The following is a 20,634-nucleotide window of genomic DNA, read 5'->3' as shown; positions in this document are numbered from 1 at the left end:
GAATCCTCAAGGAGCTGATAGAAGAGGTATCTGAGCCTTTAACAATCATTTTGGTAAATCGTGGGAGACGGGAGAGATTCCAGAAGACTGGAAAAGGGCAAATATAGTACCCATTTATAAAAAGGGGAACAAGAACAACTCGGGAAACTACAGGCCAGTCAGCTTAACTTCTGTGCCAGGAAAGATAATGGAGCAGGTAATTAAAGAAATCATCTGCAAGCATTTGGAAGGTGGTAAGGTGGTCTTGTTAAAAACAGATCATGTCAAACCAATCTAATAGCTTTCTTTGATAGAATAACGAGTCTTGTGGATACGGGAGAAGCGGTGGATGTGGGATACCTAGACTTCAGTAAAGCATTTGACACGGTCTCACATGATATACTTATCAATAAACTACGCAAATGCAACTTAGATGGGGCTACTATAAGGTGGGTGAACAACTGGCTAGATAACCGTACCCAGAGAGTAGTTATTAATGGTTTTCAATCCTGCTAGAAAAGTATAACTAGTGGGGTTCCGCAGGGGTCTGTTTTAGGACCGGTTCTGTTCAATATCTTCATTAACGATTTAGATATTGACATAGAAAGTACACTTATTAAGTTTGCAGATGATACCAAGCTGGGAGGGGTTGTGACTTCTTTGGAGGATAGGGTCATAATTCAAAAGGATCTGGATAAACTGGAGAAATGGGCTGAGGTAAACAGGATGAAGTTTAATAAGGACAAATGCAAAGTGCTCCACTTAGGAAGGAATAATCAGTGTCATACATACAGAATGGGAAAGGACTGCCTAGGAATGAGTACAGCAGGAAGGGATCTAGGGGTTATAGCGGACCACAAGCTAAATATGAGTCAACAGTGTGATGCTGTTGCAAAAAAGGCAAACATGATTCTAGGATGCATTAACAGGTGTGTTGTGAACAAGACACGAGAAGTCATTCTCCCGCTCTACTCTGCGCTGGTTAGGCCTCAGCTGGAGTATTGTGTCCAGTTCTGGGCACCGCAGTTCAGGAAGGATGTGGAGAAATTAGAGAGGGTCCAGAGGAGAGCAACGAGAATGATCAAATGTCTAGAGAACATGACCTATGAAGAAAGGCTGAAAGAATTGGGCTTGTTTAGTTTGGAAAAGAGAAGATTGAGGGGGGACATGATAGCAGTTTTCAGGTATCTAAAAGGGTGTCATAAGGCAGAGGGAGGACACTTGTTCTTCCTTGCCTCTGAGGATAGAACAAGAGGCAATGGACTTAAATTGCAGCAGGGGAGGTTCAGGTTGGACATGAGGAAAAAGTTCCTAACTGTCAGGGTGATCAAACACTGGAACGAATTGCCAAGGGAGGTGGTAGAATCTCCATCCCTGGAGATATTTAAGAAGAGGTTAGATAGGTGGCTTTCAGGGATGGTCTAGAAAGTGCTTGGTCCTGCTATGAGGGCAGGGGGCTGGACTCGATGGCCTCTCGAGGTCCCTTCCAGTCCAACTCTTCTATGATTCTATGATTCAGTGACACAGATGTAAGCCAACGTAAACCCTGGTGTTGAAAGCACTAAGTCAACAGAAGAATTCTAGCTACCGCCTCTTGGGAAGACAAATTAACTACTGCGACAAGAGAACCCTCCCCACACTGCAGTGAATGTCTACAATTAGCTGCAGCTGTGCTCCTGTAGCAGCGTAAGTGCAGACTGTAAGTAAGGCTCTGACTTATGCTATTCTATATAAGGCACTCAAATTGAGATAAAGGTGCCCTCATAAGGCCCATATTGATTTGAATTCTCCAACGTAGACACAGCAGATCTATCACATACATAGAATTATAGAAGATTAAGATAGGAAGGTCATCTAGTCCAATCCCCTGCATGAAGGAGGACCAACATCAACTAAACCATCCCAGCCAGGGCTCTATCATACTGGGCCTTACAAACCTCAAGGGAAAGAGATTCTGCCATCTCCCTAGGCAAACCATTCCAGTGCGTCACTACCCTCCTGGTAAAATAGATTTCCCTGACATCCAACCTAGGCCGACTCCACTGCAACTTGAGACCATTGGCTCCTTGTTCTGTCGCCTGCCACCACTTAGGGGAGCCTAGCTTCATCTCCTTAACATTTCCCTTCAGGTAACTGAAAGCTGCTATTAAATCCCCCTTCATTCTTCTCATCTGCAGACTAAATAAGCCCAGCTCCTTCAGCCTCTTCTCATCATTCATGTGCCGAGCCCTCTAACCATTTTTATTGCCCCTGCTGGACTCTCTCCAATTTCCACATCCTTTCTGTGGCTGGGAGCCGAAAACTAATGCAATACTCCAGATGCAGGCTTACCAACAGGGTTCCCCTCTAATCTTTTCCATCTATGGGCAGAATGAATTCTGTTATCTGCACCAACACATGGGTGGATGCGCACCACCAAGAGAAACACATGCCATGTAGTGTGGGTGCTTTGCTAACCAGCTGGCCAGTACCTGAATCTCCCCTGGGTTGCCAGCCAAGTGCTCAGCATATAGGGAACACTGCTTACCAATGCCAAATTCAACTTCCTGGCAAGAATACTTACCCTTTCCAGGAATCACAGTATCAAAGGGAAGGTTTCAAGAAGATAATTCAATGCACTACCATGTAATGAGAGGCTATAATAGTACAGCATATCTTTGTTTGATCTGGACTGTCACATACATACCCTGGGACTCTCCACTGGAACTCACTTGATCTGACAGGAAACAGACTTTTTAAACAAATGGCACATATAACTGGGTGGCTCCTGCTTTAGTACTTGGAATTAAAGTATTCAGAACTATATCAGTCCTTTTCAGTTGAGGGCTCTTTCCTTTCATATCACCTCTTACCTATTCAGTCAGGCTTTCAGTTAGCCAACTGCCACTATAATCAAGGGGAATGTAGTACCATTTCTGAAACTACCCAGGTAAATGACTCATATTGTCCTACACTGAGCACAATAGGAACCCCATAAATAAATAATAAATTATTACATGAATACATTATTTAGATTTTCCATTATAAATATAAACCTGCAAATGATAAACTGAAAATACTGTGATGAGTAAGGGAGGTCGAAGGGAGAAATGCTCTTGTAGACCTTCCCTAGTGAGGATGGCCAACTAAGTCAATTCTAGCTACACAAGCCTAAGTTACCAGTAAATGACAAAAAAATATTGTCATAGTTTCTCTCACTTACCTGCAGGAAAAGCACATGTCATTCTTACCTGGAAGGTACACAACTGCAACTTGCAAGGCAAAAATAAACTCAAATGTCTGACAGTCACACATTAAAGCATTACAGATGTAAAGTCAGATCTACTTCAATCCTGCTTTCAACTTTAACAAGATGAAGAATAGAACTCCCCCTCAGCCACTTCCCTTCTGAAGAGTTTGCATGAAAGGCACAGCAAGGTCATTTTCCTTTAACAACTTACATCGAGTTTCATCAGTGTCAAAAGGTCTTTCTTAGCAGCTTCAAAGATGGCATCAACTTGTTTGCTAGCACAGGAGTCTTGCGCAGTGAGGTCACCCTCTAGGTAACGGAAAACTGCAGAGGGAGTTTCTGTCACTGTCACAGTCTTCTTCAATATAGACTTAAAAAAGCAGAGATGCCAAATATTATTTTTCATGCTTCAGTTAGCATCTGCTTGGGAAAAAGAAATTGTGTTACCATCTATGCTCTCCAACCTAACACAACCGGTGACCTAGAAACAAGTAGAACTTATGAAAATGGAAACAAAAAAGCCCACAACTGCTCACTAAATGTATCATGTTTAAATGTTTCCCCAGACATTTGATGGTACTAATGCAATAACTGGTTTATTCGTCTGGTCTCTCAGGAGCTTGGAAAAGGAGAGAAATAAGATTTCTCTTTTGAAATTATTTTTTTCTCCCAAGTGTCTCACAAATTAGGCAGCTGCTGCTATGATGGAATTAAGATTTAATTAAAATAATAAGACATGCAATTACATATGACAGAACAGTAATGAATCCAGAGAGATAAACGTCTGTGGAGGCTGGAGAAATCTCTGAGAAAATTCCAAGGACATGAGGGTAAAATTGTTTCTTCAGCAGAGTTCTCAGAAAGCAGGATCCTGCATATGGTCTATCATATACCAGTCAAATCCAGGAGCACTCACATAAAAAGCACAGAGGTTTCTGCACAACCACACACTCCACTCTTATCAGCCTGCTAAGTCACCTACATTGTGTGGGTAACTTCTCCTCTTCAGTCCCAAAAATGCCATCAGCTACACTGCCAAGAGTTTTTAAGGATGAGAAGGCTTTTCCATTTAATCTGACCTGGCACCTGAATGTAGAAGGCAGTGAGGATGGCCACTGCCCTGTGCAGAGCCTAGAAGATTCCTGACTACTAGCTTCTTCTGGGAGGAGTGCCTCCCCTCCCAGTTCTGTTCACCTCCATATACAGCACCACTACTGTGAGCCCCAGGCTACGAGGTACACGGTACAAAAACCAGATTCTACAGCTCTTCATCCCTTTTTGCAGGAGGTGCTGAGGGAGAGGACACCATTCAGCACTCTACTCCAGGCCCTAAAGCGCCTTTCCTCCTGTCTGCAGTGAGCTGCATAAGCAGCATTTTAAGAAGAGAGGAGCAAAGTCTTGGCCAGACAGTCCGACATGCTGCCTCCTGAAAAGGTGACACTCAGTGGTCCATCTGCAGATTGCTATCTCATCACAGTCATCAAGGGCCTGCCTCCTCCTCCCAGAGACAGCGAAGTTTGGGGGCCTGTCAAGTGTTCTTACTATTGCCAATTCATCAGCACTTCTCAAGGCAGACCAAGCACTTAATAGTCACATAAACACATGACAAACACAATGTAAAAGTCACTAGGAGAAATCAACAGCACTTAATTAATCCTCCAACCATTGAGCACAATGTCACCATTCATGCAGTTATAAATTAAAGCTACAAGCAATGGATGAGGGGTGGGGGGCAGTGGGGAGGAAGGGGTCACACGTCCCCTTAGATTGTAATTGCTGAAGCTGGGTGCCCTTACTTTGCCTCCCCTTTCCCACAGGACATGCATCACCTCTGATTAAAGCAGTACCCGTGTTTTAGAACAGGAATACCTTTACCAAAATCTCAGTCCAGACTTTAATTTGCAGAGAGGAATAATTAGTCAGCTATATACTTCTGCGCTGAACTGAAACCTGCCGCTCATATGCTCCTTGGGGCCCTTCGAAAAGTTAATAACAGACAAGTCTGGGAAACAAGAAGAGCAGAGGAGCCCATTTTATGAGTCCACAGGACTGAAAACCCAGTTGATATCTAATGGGCTAGATGTGGCTTTTGAACTCCTGGTGCTGTGAACCAGTTTTGAAGGATAAAAAGGGATCTGGCAGAAGAGTCATCCATTAGAGTAATCCCTTTTGATATTCCGGCAGCATCCAAGCTAGAGTAGCTATAGCACACGTACTGTATTACTTGATAAAGCAGTCTCATAAGGACTGTTATCTCATTGCTCAGTACCAGACTCCCTGTTGGAATTAATGATCCAAAAGAGACACTAAACTGTTGGGTAATTACAAGTTTTAAACACATTTTCTCAAAACAACTCATCTGCAAACATTTGGTTTTTACACACAAAGACGGGACAGACACAACACTCATGGAGAGGGCTCAGGCTGGAGTTCCTCTCCAGGGAGGATAGCCCTGAACCCTACCCCTTCCTGTCCTGCCACTCTCCCCACATGGGCTACATCTACACGTGAAGCCTACATCAAAGTAGCCTATTTCGATGTGGCGACATCGAAATAGGCTATTTCGATGAATAACGTCTACACTTCCTCCAGGGCTGGCAACGTCGATGTTCAACACCGACATTGCGCAGCACCACATCGAAATAGGCGCTGCGAGGGAACGTCTACACGCCAAAGTAGCACACATCGAAATAAGGGTGCCAGGCACAGCTGCAGACAGGGTCACAGGGCGGACTCAACAGCAAGCCGCTCCCTTAAAGGGCCCCTCCCAGACACACTTGCACTAAACAACACAAGATCCACAGAGCCGACAACTGGTTGCAGACCCTGTGCATGCAGCATGGATCCCCAGCTGCAGCAGCAGCAGCAGCCAGAAGCCCTGGGCTAAGGGCTGCTGCACACGGTGACCATAGAGCCCCGCAGGGGCTCGAGAGAGCGCGTCTCTCAACCCCTCAGCTGATGGCCGCCATGGCGGACCCCGCTATTTCGATGTTGCGGGATGCGCAACGACTACACGGTCCCTACTTCGACATTGAACGTCGAAGTAGGGCGCTATTCCGATCCCCTCATGGGGTTAGCAGCTTCGACATCTCGCCGCCTAACGTCGATGTTAACATCGAAATAGCGCCCAACACGTGTAGCCGTGACGGGCGCTATTTCGAAGTTAGTGCCGCTACTTTGAAGTAGCGTGCATGTGTAGACATGGCTATGCAGAGCCCTGAGACACCCTGCCCATATCCCTTCTTTCCTGGAAGAAGCCCAAGTGCCCCTAGTCCTCAGCCAAAGGAGACCCAAGTTGGTTAAAGGCCCAAGTGACAACCCCCCACCCGCTCAGCGGGATCCCTGAAACTCCTCCCCCACACAACCAGAGCCACAAACACCTTGCCCAGAGGTGCCCTGGGCCAGCCAAGACTCCCCAGTATCACCACCTGCCCAGCAGAGCCCCAAGCCAACTGCACCATACCTCCCCTTCCCAGATCCCAAGCTGCCCCAGGGAAGAGCTCTCACTCGTGCAAGGCAGCTTTTGAGCTGCCCCATGCAGGTTCTTGGGCAGCTAAGGAGGTGGTATTTACTGCTCAGCTCCCAGGGATCCTAAGAAAAGCTCTTGGGAGTCCAGTACATGCCACCTCCTCAGCTGCCCCAGAACCTACATGGGGCACAACAAAGCAAAAACGTGCCCCTGCAAACTCTGAAACCAGGATCTGGCAGCCACAGCAGTGGCAGGGGAGGCAGAGTCTCCCCTGCTCCATTATACACATCACCCATGAGCAGGCCAGAGCTCCATCAATGCATGTGTAAGTGCATAGCTATAAAATATTTATATGCCTGTGAAATCAGTAGACACAAAGGAATGCCTTATTCAGGTGCATGAGGAGAAACCAAAAGAGGGAAGTGTGTGTCTGACCTCGGGCAGAGAATATTTACCTTGCTTACAATAGGACTAGTCAGAGCTTCATCTGCTGTAAAATGCACCCTGGCTCTCTCATATGCCATATCCAAGTCAGTTTTAGTGCCAAGGGAGACCCCTGCAAAGAGAAGAAAAGAGGTTTCTTCAAACCACTCCACCACTATGACTTAGTTACCCTTCCCTACTGCAGCTCTTGGTCAGCCTTTGAGGTCAGCACACATCATTACATCCACACTTCTACTGGTTCCTAAATTTAAAGACTTGCACAAAAAGCAAGGAAAGTGCAGCCTGATGTTGCAATGCACCTGGATCATCGTGAAGACTCTAGAACTTAATATTTCCGTAAGGGTGGCTCTGGGAAGGCTTTGCAGACAGCAAGACAACGAAAACAAAGTTAACTTCACACTCCCTGACAAGTTTGCCTTTACTAGAGCAGCATTTTCTCACCCAGCCATCTGGTTCAAGCCATTCTACACAGGCTGCCTGGTTCCATGGGAGAACAACTAACATGACCTGCAAAACAACCACCAAAGAGTGACATGTGGAGAGGACTTTTCATTTTAAAAAATATATTGTTTTATTTCTGATGGTGAGAGCTCAGCTTGCCCCCAAGATCAGAACGGTCTCCTCGCATCCTGAGAAACTCTGAGCCATGCAAGGTAGGGGCATGGATTCTCTCTCCTTCTCTGGGCCATCTTTTCCGTCTCTCATTTTACCTCTAACAATGAAGCAAACTAGGCAGAGCTGGAGGCTATTAAACTCAGAGGGGCCATAATGCTATTCATTCCCATGGAAGACTAGGATCAACTGCTTTCAAAACCGCCACTCTAGCAAAGCTTCCATAAGAGGATTAGAAACAGCACAGAGAGAATAAGATCACCTATACGCTTGTATTAGGTCACCAGCTGAGCTGCAAACATTACGGCTCTGAGCGCCAGCCAAACATTTAAGCTCATGTGTAAAGATAAGCAGGTGCTTAAGTGTTTTGACTGACAAAGGAATCCAACTGTAGGAGCACGAGCACCTGGTGGCCGGGCCTCACTCGCAAGGCAGAATGACCATGCACTCCATCTTGGAACGCTATCATACAACAGCGGGGTGGCCTGACGCCAGGCCAGGAGAAAGAAATCAGAAAGTTGACAAGTAGTTGGAGAGTCCCCAAAGAGAACATCCTGACAAGCAGATAGTAAGTCCCCAAAGAGAACAGCCGGGGCAAGTAGCTGGAAGCCCCCCAAAGCGAACACCTTGGTTGTGCAATATCAGAGGGTCCTGGGGGGAGGTTCGGAAAATGACCAAGGACAGAGGAAATCTTGTAACATGTTCTGACAGGCTGGGAGGATAGAAAGCCCAAATTAGGTAACAAATGCTTTAATTGGCCAGGTATTGAACCCCCAGTTAAGAAACAGTATAAAAGGTGATTTAGCAGGGACAAGGGTGTGGGCTCCTGGAAACGAGGCGGAGGCCAGCAACTTCCAGTCCAGACAGCAGACCCCGGCCTGATCACCCGGACGTCACCACCACGAAAGGTCCCAACCAAGCCGTATCTCTGACTTGAAGGGTCGCTGTAATGTAGTTGTTGGTAAGATGTGGGAGCATTGGATGTTAGTGGTAAGTCACATGTAATTATATACAGCTATATGTAACCTCGTGTTTAGCCTATGCCAAATAAATAAATATATATAAGACAAGTGTTAAGTAATTGTAGTTACGAATAAATGAATCAATCACTATTGGTAAATATCACTAGCTGGGGCTGTATAGAGAATTATTGGGACTTAGAACAGCCACAGGGCATTGTGGTGTTCACAATCAGAGTGTTGTTGTTCCTGGTACTCATAATACTGTGGAAACCTAGGTTTTAAAGTAGATACACTGAATCATATATTGCTGCTACACTATATAAGGCTGCTATAAAGTTGGAGTGGTCGGTCCCGGGCCACCCGACTCCCCCCGCTGTATCAAACCCCACGCGCACGCACGGGACCCGGAGTAGGTTGGCACATTGTCACCAACAAAGTGAATCCAATGCCTAAAAAAGGAATCCAACAATGTGACACATCTTATCATACAGTCATGAGAACCACTTCATACCTGGCTCCCTTGAAAGCACAGATAAAGAAAAAGCAGGCCGTTGATGAAAGTACTACTCCACTATAATTCTAGAAGTCGTGTCTTCCTACTACGCCGTTTGTGCCTCAAAACTCCTGTTACATTTAGCTGCCTTGCTGCCAAAGTGGGAAGCAGAAAGACTGTAGGGAGAAAACATTACCTAGCTACAAATCTTAAAGGAAAGGAACAGAAGGACACAGGTAACCACAGGGAGCTTCCTCCTGATTTGTGAATACTAAGCTCACTGCTGACACTTCTGGTATGAAAGTGCCAAGGCAAATGCCAGGGCACTGGCACACTTCTGACAAACGTCCTGCTATTTTTCCTTTTTCTGGAACACTTATTCACAAAACAGTAGTCATCACTTACCACCACGCAGACTCACTCCGGTCAATACAATTACACTTTTATACACAGAAGTCTGGCACACTTATACAGCACACAGTTTGTTTTGAGGTAGGAAAAAAGTCTTTATTTTGTCTCCCACAAGAAGAGACTTGCTATTGAACTTCCACAATTGCATATCCTATAAAACATTTAGAATAAGGACAGTAGTTACTGAGAAGTGATGCTAATACTTTGCACTTTGACAGCTCCATGCATCATGGGCTCTCAAGTGGTTCAATTGCTTTTGTTTTTCTTTAATCTAAATCCCCTGTATAAACATAAGTCTGTCCTCTGAAGCTGACTTGCAACCATAGATTGGGGGAGTGATACAGGTACATGCTTCAATCCATTTTACTATGTTTTTGCACATGACCTAACTTGATAATTGAGAGCACAGAGTACACTCTGCACCTAGAAATACAGGGAACTGAGGTGGCAGAAAGAAAAATGTCTTTCCCACATTTGGCTGCTTCTCCAGTTCTTCCCACAAATTGCTGAGATGCTGTTAATTCTCATCAGCTAAGCCAGATCAAGAATGGTTGGAAACCCTTTGTGTGATAATGAACATCTAATAGGCACCACCAAATGACATCCCTACAGGGTCTGAGTGGTCAATATGCTGCTGGAATAAGATGCAAAAACCAAGGTCCTGATGACTTATTAAAAATTGCATCACACTTTCTACATGAGTAAAGCAATGGCCGTGGACTCAGAATCACATGCAAAGAGCAACTTCACTAACTACATTCTGCTCACACTGTTTCCAGTCTCTGTGTGGAGTTCCTCCTCTCCATTTCCTAGACCCACCCTAAACAGGCTTATATTCCTGCACTCAATTTAAATCGCACAGAAAATCTCCAATAACCTCGTAACTAAATCTCAGAACCAGTACTCCATCCTTATCCTCTATGACCTTTCAGATGCCTTGAACACAGTCGATCATGCTCCTGTCCTTGAACTCTTGCCCTCCCCTTGACTTCTTGGACTCTGGCCTCTCTCTCCATTCTCTTCCTCTCTTTCTAATCACTCCTGCAACATACGCTTCATAGGGTCTTCCTCATCTCCCCTCCAGCTTTCAGTGGGGCTCCCCCCTCTGTTTTTCATCCTTTTTCTCTTCTCCTTCTCCAGCTGATCTCTGGGTAACCTCATCCCTACACAAATTCAACTACCATCTTTATGCAAATGACTCTCAGATCTACCTGTCTACTCCAAAACTGCCTCCTTCTGTCCAAATTAAAATCTCAGCCTGCCTCTGACATCTCCTCATGCCTGTCCAGCCATGGAGCTGTTTAGCTCAACATCAACATGGCTAAAACTCGTCTCTTTATTTTGAGGGGGGTGGGAATTAGTTCACCATCCCAAACACACACTTCCCCGCCTCTTTTCTTGATCCCCATGTAGCATACCACCACCCCCAGGGCTGTGATCTGGGTCTCACCTTGACTGGAACCTCTCTCAGGATCCTCACATCTAGGTAATGTCTATGTCTTGCAAATTCTTTTTGCATAACATCTTTAATATATAGCCTTTCCTATCCATCTGTACTGCTAAAGCTCTCTCCAGACACCAGTCACCTTGCATCTTGATTATAGGAACACCTTTTTCAGCAACCTTGTGTCACTCTCATCCATTCCGAATGCCACTTCAAAGATCTTTTTATCCTTTTCTTTGCATCCCTTTGTTAGCTCCCTCTTCTCGGTTGCATCAAACATAAGCTGCTTGTCTTCACAACCTATCCACACCCTCTCTCATTTGCTCACAGACTGTTTTCAAAACAAGGCACTAGAGAAAATGTAAGGGCACTAATAGCATGCTGCAGGGCTAGATAGACTGTTCTCACTGGTCTACTAGGGATCTGCACAAGATAAATACCACACTCTGAAACACAGGTGAGTATTCTTTTGTTTTGCACAGAATTTCTTTTTGACAGTGTACTCTACAGAGTACACGGAAAAGCAAACTAAGACAGAAGCATAAGGAAATGAGCCCAGGTTCTGCATAAAGTGCCTTCGCTCATTCCTGTACTGCAGTAGAGAAAGTCCATGCCAACATAAAGTGACAGTGGATGAGCTCTGAGAAAAGAACTCCTATTTCCTCTGCAGATGAACATTAGAATGTTAGTTTAGATCAATATGGGCATGGAATCAAGGGAAGTAAGCTACTTTACATCCTGGCAGTCGGTTTCAAGTGGCGTGCCACAAGGCTCGGTTCTGGGGCCAGTGTTATTCAACATCTTTATTGATGACCTGGATGAGGGAGTGGATTGCACCCTCAGCAAGTTTGCGAATGACACAAAACTAGGGGGAGAGGTAGATACGTTGGAGGGTAGAGAGAGAATCCAGAGTGACTTGGATAAATTGGAGGACTGGGCCAAAAGAAATCTGATGCGGTTCAACAAGGAAAAGTGTAGAGTCCTGCACCTGGGGTAGAAGAATCCCAAGCATTGTTATAGGCTGGGGACTGACTGGCTCAGCAGCAGTACGATGGAAAGGGACCTAGCAGTTAAGGTAGATGAAAGGCTGGATATGAGTCAACACTGTGGCCTTGTAGCCAAGAAGGCTAACGGCATACTAGGGTGCATTAGGAGGAGCATTTTGAGCAGATCTAGAGAAGTAGTTTTTCCCCTCTGTTCAGCACTGGTGAGGCCACACCTGGAATATTATGTCCAGTTTTGGGCCTCCCATTATAAAAAGGACATGGATTTGCTGGAGCAGGTTCAGCGGACGGCAACAAAAATGATTAAGGGGCTGGCGCACAAAACCTATGAGGACAGCCTGAGGGATTTGGGCTTGTTTAGTTTACAGAAGAGAAGACTTAGGGGTGATTTAATAGCAGCCTTCAACTTACTGAAGGGGAGCTCTAAAGAGGAGGGTGAGAAACCATTCTCAGTGGTGTCAGATGGCAGAACAAGGAGTAATGGTCTGAAGTTCAAGAGGGAGAGGTGTAGGTTAGATATTGGGAAAAACTATTTCACCAGGAGGGCGGTGAAGCATTGGAATGCACTGCCTAGAGAGATGATGGATTCTCCATCCCTAGAGGTTTTTAAGTCCCAACTTGACAAGGTCCTGGCTGGGATGACTTAGTGGAGGTTGATCCTGCTTGAAGCAGGGGGCTGGACTAGATGACCTCCTGAGGTCCCTTCCAGCCCTGTGATTCTGTGATCTCCCTCCAGAATCATAGATATTTTCTATTTCCTGAAATTATCTGCGGCCACTCACCAAGATCCTCTGCTGATCCAGAAGAGGATGTCAAAGAAAATTTCCTTTTAGGAAGTTTCTTGGAATTCTCTGGATCTGAAGTCTTCCCTAAGTCTGACATTTTGGAACAGAATAAGGGTTACCACAGATACAATAATTTAGTACACCCCAACAAAACGAAATATGCCATGAGCAGATCCTTTTACCCACCTGCTCTCAAAACACAATTCACATACTGTGCAACTTCCAAACACCTTATGCTTTTCTTTTTTTAATTACTAAGTCAAAGAAGAGAACAAAATACAGCTGAAACCATCTCACCAAGCTTGGCTCCTCTTAAGGCTCTTCCTTCCAGACTCCTGCGGCCACACACTAGAGATCCTTCCACAATTTGAAGTCAATTCCACTTCCCTCATATTTGGGTGACTTATTCAACCACCTGCCCAGTGACAGCCCTGCATTTTAAGAACCAGACTGGAACTCAGGGAACCTCAGGTTCAATTCCTAGGCTCCACAGCTCTATTACAGTCCTTCAGTGTAACCATGGGCAAGTCACAGTGTGCTGGGCCTCAGTTCCCACATCTGTGAAATGACAGTGCCACTGACATTACCTCACATAGGGCACAGAGGATAAATTCAGCAACATTTGTGTGGCACTCATATCCTATAATGACGTAGGCAACAGAAGTATAGAGACGAATAGCAGAACCCCATTCAGCATTACTCCACAGGATCAATGACTGCTAATTGAGAAAGCTATTTCAAGAACTACTGGGACAAAAGAATTAACTTGTCATTCTCTACCATCTGAAGAAGTGGGTTTTACCCAAGAAAGCTCATGACCTAATAAATCTGTTAGGCTACGTCTACACGTGCACCCAACTTCGAAATAGCTTATTTCGATGTTGCAACATCGAAATAGGCTATTTCGATGAATAACGTCTACACGTCCTCCAGGGCTGGCAACGTCGATGTTCAACTTCGACGTTGCTCAGCCCAACATCGAAATAGGCACAGCGAGGGAACGTCTACACGCCAAAGTAGCACACATCGAAATAAGGGAGCCAGGCACAGCTGCAGACAGGGTCACGGGGCGGATTCAACAGCAAGTCGCTCCCTTAAAGGGCCCCTCCCAGACACACTTTCATTAAACAGTGCAAGATACACAGAGCCAACAACTAGTTGCAGACCCTGTATATGCAGCACGGACCCCCAGCTGCAGCAGCAGCAGCCAGAAGCCCTGAGCTAAGGGCTGCTGCCCACGGTGACCACAGAGCCCCGCAAGGGCTGGAGAGAGAGTATCTCTCAACCCCCCAGCTGATGGCCGCCATGGAGGACCCCGCTATTTCGATGTTGCGGAACGCGGATCGTCTACACGTCCCTACTTCGATGTTGAACGTCGAAGTAGGGCGCTATTCCCATCCGCTCATGGGGTTAGCGACTTCGACGTCTCGCCGCCTAACGTCGATTTCAACTTCGAAATAGCGCCCAACACGTGTAGACGTGACGGGCGCTATTTCGAAGTTACTGCCGCTACTTCGAAGTAGCGTGCACGTGTAGACGCAGCCTTAGTCTCCAAAGGTGCTACAGGACTGCTTGTGATCTGTAAGAAAGGTTAAGACACATTCATCCCTTAGATCTTAGGTCAGAGGAAGCAGAACACAAAACTGTCCCAAATAAGGTTGGAAGAGGCAATTGTGAGGGATTTAAAAAGCCTAAATCCTTTCTGACTTTTGCCAAAGAAAGAAACAAGATGAAATCTTATTGCATTCTACAGGCCACCATGAGTACATCACAGCCATGCGCTGTTGCTCTCTACTTAACTGCCTTGATTTAATTTTTCTAGTAACAGAGAGGTAGCCGTGTTAGTCTGTACTCCTACGTTTCTGCTGTTTTGTTTAATTTTTTTAAGTAAACTCTAGGGGGCTCCCCTAGCTTAAACCTCTCTTATTTGCAGGATTTCTCCTGCTAGTATGCAGGTCAGGTCATTCTCTCAGTCTCACAGCATATCCATTGGAATAAAAAAAGTGCTCGTCTTGCGAATATATCCATTAAAATATTATTTTCTCTAACCTGAAGTTTTTTTAAAAGTTCGACTTGGTTTTTCTTTTTCAAGATCTTAAATCAGGATGAAATACTGGTTCCTATTAAGGAAGTTTAGGATTTTCCAAAGACTTGGGATCTGTATCCAAGATGTAAATACACTTACTGCCTACAAAGATCAAACAAAAGACTGCTGACACACATCGCAATCCTGTGCTGCCAAGACCATCAAGAAGGGCACTCTGCACGTATTAACACAAACGTTACCTGTTTCTGAGGTATCCGCTGCTTTTTCCAGCTTTTCTCCACGTTCCTCCTCCAATACATTAGACTGTTGTCTTTTCACCTCTTTGTTTGAGCTTCCTCCAGATGTTACACTTGCCACAGATATCAATGGGATGGCTTGGCTCTCCTGAGGGAATGAAGATTTACACAGGTACACAAGGGCACACAGTCTTCTGTGCCCTGCAGCGCTGCATACAGAGAAGATTACATGTTTGGATCTTTTAAAAGGGTGAAATAACTGCAATCTCTTTGAGCTTTCTGGCACTGGATGTGATATTCAACATAGTCTTTGTGTAGCTACGTCTAGTTCACTAGTAATCTGCAGCCAAAATAATATCATTAGTGTGACAGCCCCACACATGCTTTCTGAAAATTGGCTTATGAATATAAATATGCATAACTCAGAGATGCTTTGGACAAAATAAAACTGATAGCTTACACAGGAGGTAATGTTACAATCTGCTGGATCTGTATATTCTATTTTGTCACATGTATCATTCTAGTATGTGAAGTTAGAAATATTAAATGTGTGTCTGTTTATTATAGTTTTAAATGTGCTAATGATCGGGTGATCAACTGAAAGACCTGTAAACATCCATGTTTGTTCTATACATCTAGAAGGCGGCTGGTGTCAGAAAGACATGTGACCACACCACCTGGTACTGAAAGCCATTCTGACCCAGTGTTTTGCCATGGGGGTAAGGGCTGTAAGAAAAAGGGTTTCCTGCCCTAGGAAGAACTCTAAGCAATGGGAAACCACTCTCTCTCTCTCTCTCTCTGCGCTCATTCGTTCATTCAGATGGTTTTGGAATCTGCCTCACACAACCCAGGAGGAAACAAGGCCATCCCTAAGCATATCAAGAGTAGGCAGCTATGAGGGGTACCACTTTGCCCCAAATGAAGAGCCAAACGAGAGAATTTGCCAGACCACAGGAGGGCAATATTGTCTAGCACACTACCAACACTTTCACTGCTTACTGGAGTCTTAGAAGACATTTAGGGATAAATTACAGCTAAATAACAGCAAAGAACACTGACAGCAACTCTGCCATGAAGCCTCTAAAGGGTTCCATGCCAGTCCCAAGCCCAGATGAATGAGAAGGGTAGGTCAGAAGAGTGATGATGCGCTGACTGTGAAATGACAATATGAATAAAATCTGATACCGTTACAACTAACTGATAAAAGAGGCTGGCTCAGATGTCACCCAGATAAACAAGGCCCATGGCACCAATCGAGCAACGGGGGTTGATAAGTTGGCTACTGAAAGAAAATTACAGCTATCACATACACGATCAACTGGAACATGGAACATTCAAACTCTGTGGGCGACTGGAAAAGTTAGAGCTGCTTTGAAAGGACGTAGAGAGATACTGATGTGATACACTTGAACTGGCAGAGATGCATTGGATAGCATCAGTGTGGCTGCAAAGTCATTTGGTCAGGGAACAAAGCGAAGTATAAGCAGGGGTCGGATTCCTTCTCAGCAAAAAGAGGTAGAAGAGCATTGTTAGGATACAAACCAGTGGCTGCAAGAATGATGGAAGTAAGACTCGAGCAAAACCATTCAACATCTCCGCCATTCAGTTGTATGCACCCATGTCAGACAGTATGGAGGAAGAGATTGAGCTATTCTATAAAGACTTGACAAAGACACTGGAGGAGACTGGAACATGAAGGTTGGAACAGATAAAGTAGGTTGGGAGAGAGTCATGGGAAGGTTTGGTTATGGAGAAAGAAACAGATGAGGCGAGAAACTATTAAGAGTTCGCTACAGAACATGAAATGGTGATCTGCAACACGAGATTCCAACAAAAGGACTGTTTCCGAGAAGGGAGAACAGCAATATAGAGTGAAATGCAATGAGGTAAGGAAAGTGGCCAGAATAGATACAGCAAAATGGTTAGAGGAATGGTGTGAAGATATAAATAGGTATTACGGTGAGTGTAAGACCAGGGAAGGGTGTAAGATGATGAGCAGTATTTAAGGGAAGTGGCAGCCGAAGCAGATGGTGATCAAAAATGAAAATGATGAGGTGCTCATGAACAAGAAGAAGGCTGAGCAACAATGGACAAGATATTGCACCAATCTGTACAAAGAACAGTTGAACCTATGTGCCTCAGAGGGCCTGATTGAAGAATTGAAAGAGATATAGCCACCTAACATTTAGAGCGAGAAAAATATTTCACAAGGAGGAAGTAGAAAGAGCACTGGAATGACTAACCAATAACAAGAGCCCTGGAAATGATAAGATCACAGAAGAGACAATCAAATATGGTGGAGAAAGCATGATTCAGGAAATACACCAACTATGTAATATAGCATGGAAGGAATGGACAAGATCCATGCTAGTGACAATACACAAGAAAGGAAGCACACTGGAGCACAAGAACTACAGAACGATTGCTCTAACAAGTCATCTAGGCAAGGAGCTGATGATGATATTGACAGAGAGACTGAGCTCCCAGATAAAAGAACACCTAGTGGATGAGCAAGCGGGATTCAGGAAAGAGAGAAGTACCATTTAGCAGATATTGGCACTAAGCTTGAGAGCACTGAAAGCTTGACAAAAGAACAAGAACGTCTACAAATGCTTTGTTGATTTTCAGAAGGCATTTGACAATATATATCACAAAGTGACTTGGGCAGTATTGGAGTCATACAGAGTGCACAGAAGACTGATACGGTTGTTGAAGGATATCAATGACAATAAAGAGGCAACAGTAAGAACATGCGGAGAGCTGGGAAGTTGGTTTAGAATGAGTAAAGGTACGAGACCAGGAGATCCAATATTGCCGAGTATCTTCATTGTGCACCAGGAAACAGCGATGGACAAGATCAAGGAAGAGGAAAAAGGGGTCAGTGCACGGGATGAGTATTAACAACTTGAGGTTTGTAGATGATATAGATGTCACTGAAGATGATGAAGAGAAGCTAGCAAGAATGGTGCAGATGCTAACTGAGGAAGGCTGATTATGAACATCAATAAAACAAAGACATTGGTATTTGGAGGTAAGGAAATAGGAAAGAACATCAGTACAGACAGGATCAAACTAGAAAATGTAGAGAAGTTCATGTGTTTGGGGAGCAACGTGACATGATCTAGACTGTAAGAAGGAAATAGTGACTAGAATAGTGAAAGCATGAACAAGTTTGAAGGTGATGGAGGAGATCTGGAAAAGCAAAGTGATTAGCTCAGGAATGAAGCTGAGTGCATTGAAAATGAGTGTATTCAGCAGCATGTTGTACACATGTGAGACATGGGTGATAACGAAAGATTCAAAGAGAAGAATACTCGCGTTCGAGAGGAATTGTTATATAAAGATCCTGAGAACAGGCTGGATGCAGAAGGTCACTGATGAGGAATTACATAGGAAGATACAGCCAAAAGAGAACCTACTGGAGAAGTTATACAACAGAAGTTATAGCTATTTGGGCATATTTGCAAAATGTACGAAAAGTCAAGATGCTGGTATTTGGCATAATGGGTGGGTCAAACAGGAGAGGCAGACCCCACAGAGAATGGGTTAATGATACAGTAGATTGGTACAGAGCTAGTCTGCAGAAATTAGGCCACTCCACCCTGGACAGGGAAAGATGGAAGGAAATAGTGAGGGAGGCATCAGACACCAATGGGCGCTGATCCAATGGCTGTTGATGATGATGAACACTGAGAGTCAGGATTGGCGGCCAGAAAAAAAAAAATTTATGGGACTGTGGAGAGCTTGGCCACACCCATGATAAGTGGTTGTCCAGTTAACTAAAATCATGTCGGATTATGTGTGTTGCTGTCTGAGACTGTGCCAGAGCAGAGAGGTTCAAGCTCTAGTACACACTGTATTATAGGTCTGCAACAAGCAGGTGAGCTCAAGCCTAGAACCACATTAAGGAATACACATAGTACTACCAGGACACAGTCATGTGCAGCATGTATATTAGACTAGAAAAGGCTCAGATGCAGCTGCTGAACCCCCCCAGTTGAAGAATTTGTGGGGAAAGCTTTTGCTTTATTATCCACCATGCAGGTTCCAAGGCAGCTGATAGGGTGATATTTGCTACTCCGCTTCCTGAACTCATTATTATTCTCTCTTGAATCCACAGAAAATACCCAGGAATGCAGGAACCTGAGTAGCAAACACCAGCACCTCAGCTGCCCCAGAAGCTGCATGGGGCATATTAACAACTCCTTCACGAGAGCGAGAGCGAGAGCGAGAGAGAGAGCGCCCTTCCCCAGAGTGATTTAGGGTCCGGCGGTGGGAGAGGAATAGTGCATGTTATCTGAGCTCCTCGAGGCCGGTGGGAAGGGTTACACAGGGCTTCAGCTGGCTCACGTATGCATCGGGGGCACATGTGGTAGGGAAAGGGGCTTGTGGCTCTGTCCAAGGGGAGTGGGGACTTGGGATGCCAACTATGGTGGGGCTTGTAGCTGCAGCCAAGGTAGAAGGCTCAGGCCTCTGTGCAGACCAGGACACCTTCAGATAAGGGGGGCATTCAGGACTCCTCTAGACTCCAATGGGTAGTACAAGTGGTCTCTGGGCTTCAGCAGGGAAGGGTGGCTTACGAGGAAGGGGTGGGAAGGGTTAAGACCCTGGACAGGCACGTCCTGGACAGCAGACTGCCCAATATGCAGTAAAGCAAAGAAATCATCTCCGAAAAAACAGGCCTGTGATCCTTCAAAGGTTTCTGGCAGGCAGCAGTCTCTACAGAGGTCTGGTTTGAGCTGGCCCTTTCCTCAGGGACCAAAGCACAGGAATCATGCTGGTCAACCACCTACTGAGCTGTTCTCTTCCCTTTTAACTGCTCCTTCATCACCAGACTATGAGTACAAGTGTAACAAGTTGAGGCTTCTGGGCCTATAGCAGTTCAATAACCCTTGCTTGCTCAATGTGGGGTTAATATGCACCCGTCAGACACACATGCAGCCATGAAATGAAACCTCAATCACATCTTCAATCCCATTTACTTCTGCCTCTGTTCAGCCAACTTACAACCTTGGTTTGCAGCAGGACAAGCAGAGGACTGGGAACATGGAAGAACTCTGACCTCTGGCAGGACTAACAGGGACTCAAGATGGGGAGTAACTGTCCAGGGGAATCAAGCTAAGACACAGGACCACTCTGAAGAAGATGGCCTGTTCGGGTTTCCATTGGAAAAGTAGGGCTCTAGGCTAAAGAGATAAAAGTAAATGGTTTTAAAATTTCTTTTTCTCTCCTGCTACCGCAAAAATGAAGACTGTTTTGGTTTAAGATGTCTGTTTGTCACTGCACTCCCCAGTCACAGATGCCCAAAAGGAAGAATAGCATGTGCCCAAGATCAACTGAATCTGCAGGGTGAGCACAGGACACCGTAGGCCAGAGCCCACTCCCGGAGCAGGAGAAAAGACATTTAACCCCATTTCATCTGAGACCCTAAGAGCCATTCTGAGCCTGCTAGCAAAAGGCAATACATCTGTATCCAAACATGTGACATGGGAACTGACCACAATGGACCAGGGATTTGG

The 20,634-nt window shown here is 45.1% G+C and overlaps 1 protein-coding gene across 3 annotated transcripts in view; it reads right to left on the bottom strand.

The window, feature by feature from the left end:
* PNPLA7 (patatin like domain 7, lysophospholipase) overlaps positions 1 to 20,634 on the bottom strand; it is a 255,620-nt gene that overhangs the window by 189,685 nt on the left and 45,301 nt on the right. For all 3 annotated transcript variants that reach the window (XM_075015265.1, XM_075015266.1, XM_075015267.1), the window contains 3 exons: positions 15,119 to 15,263; positions 7,133 to 7,233; positions 3,420 to 3,578 (listed from right to left, as the gene is read on the bottom strand). In XM_075015265.1, the coding sequence (XP_074871366.1) occupies positions 3,420 to 3,578; positions 7,133 to 7,233; positions 15,119 to 15,263 (405 nt within the window). The remainder of the gene's footprint in view (positions 1 to 3,419; positions 3,579 to 7,132; positions 7,234 to 15,118; positions 15,264 to 20,634) is intronic.

Source organism: Carettochelys insculpta, chromosome 21 (genome assembly GCF_033958435.1).
Source record: "Carettochelys insculpta isolate YL-2023 chromosome 21, ASM3395843v1, whole genome shotgun sequence".
In the NCBI taxonomy this organism is placed as follows: Eukaryota; Metazoa; Chordata; order Testudines; family Carettochelyidae; genus Carettochelys; species Carettochelys insculpta.
This window is presented reverse-complemented; position numbering and strand designations above follow the sequence as displayed.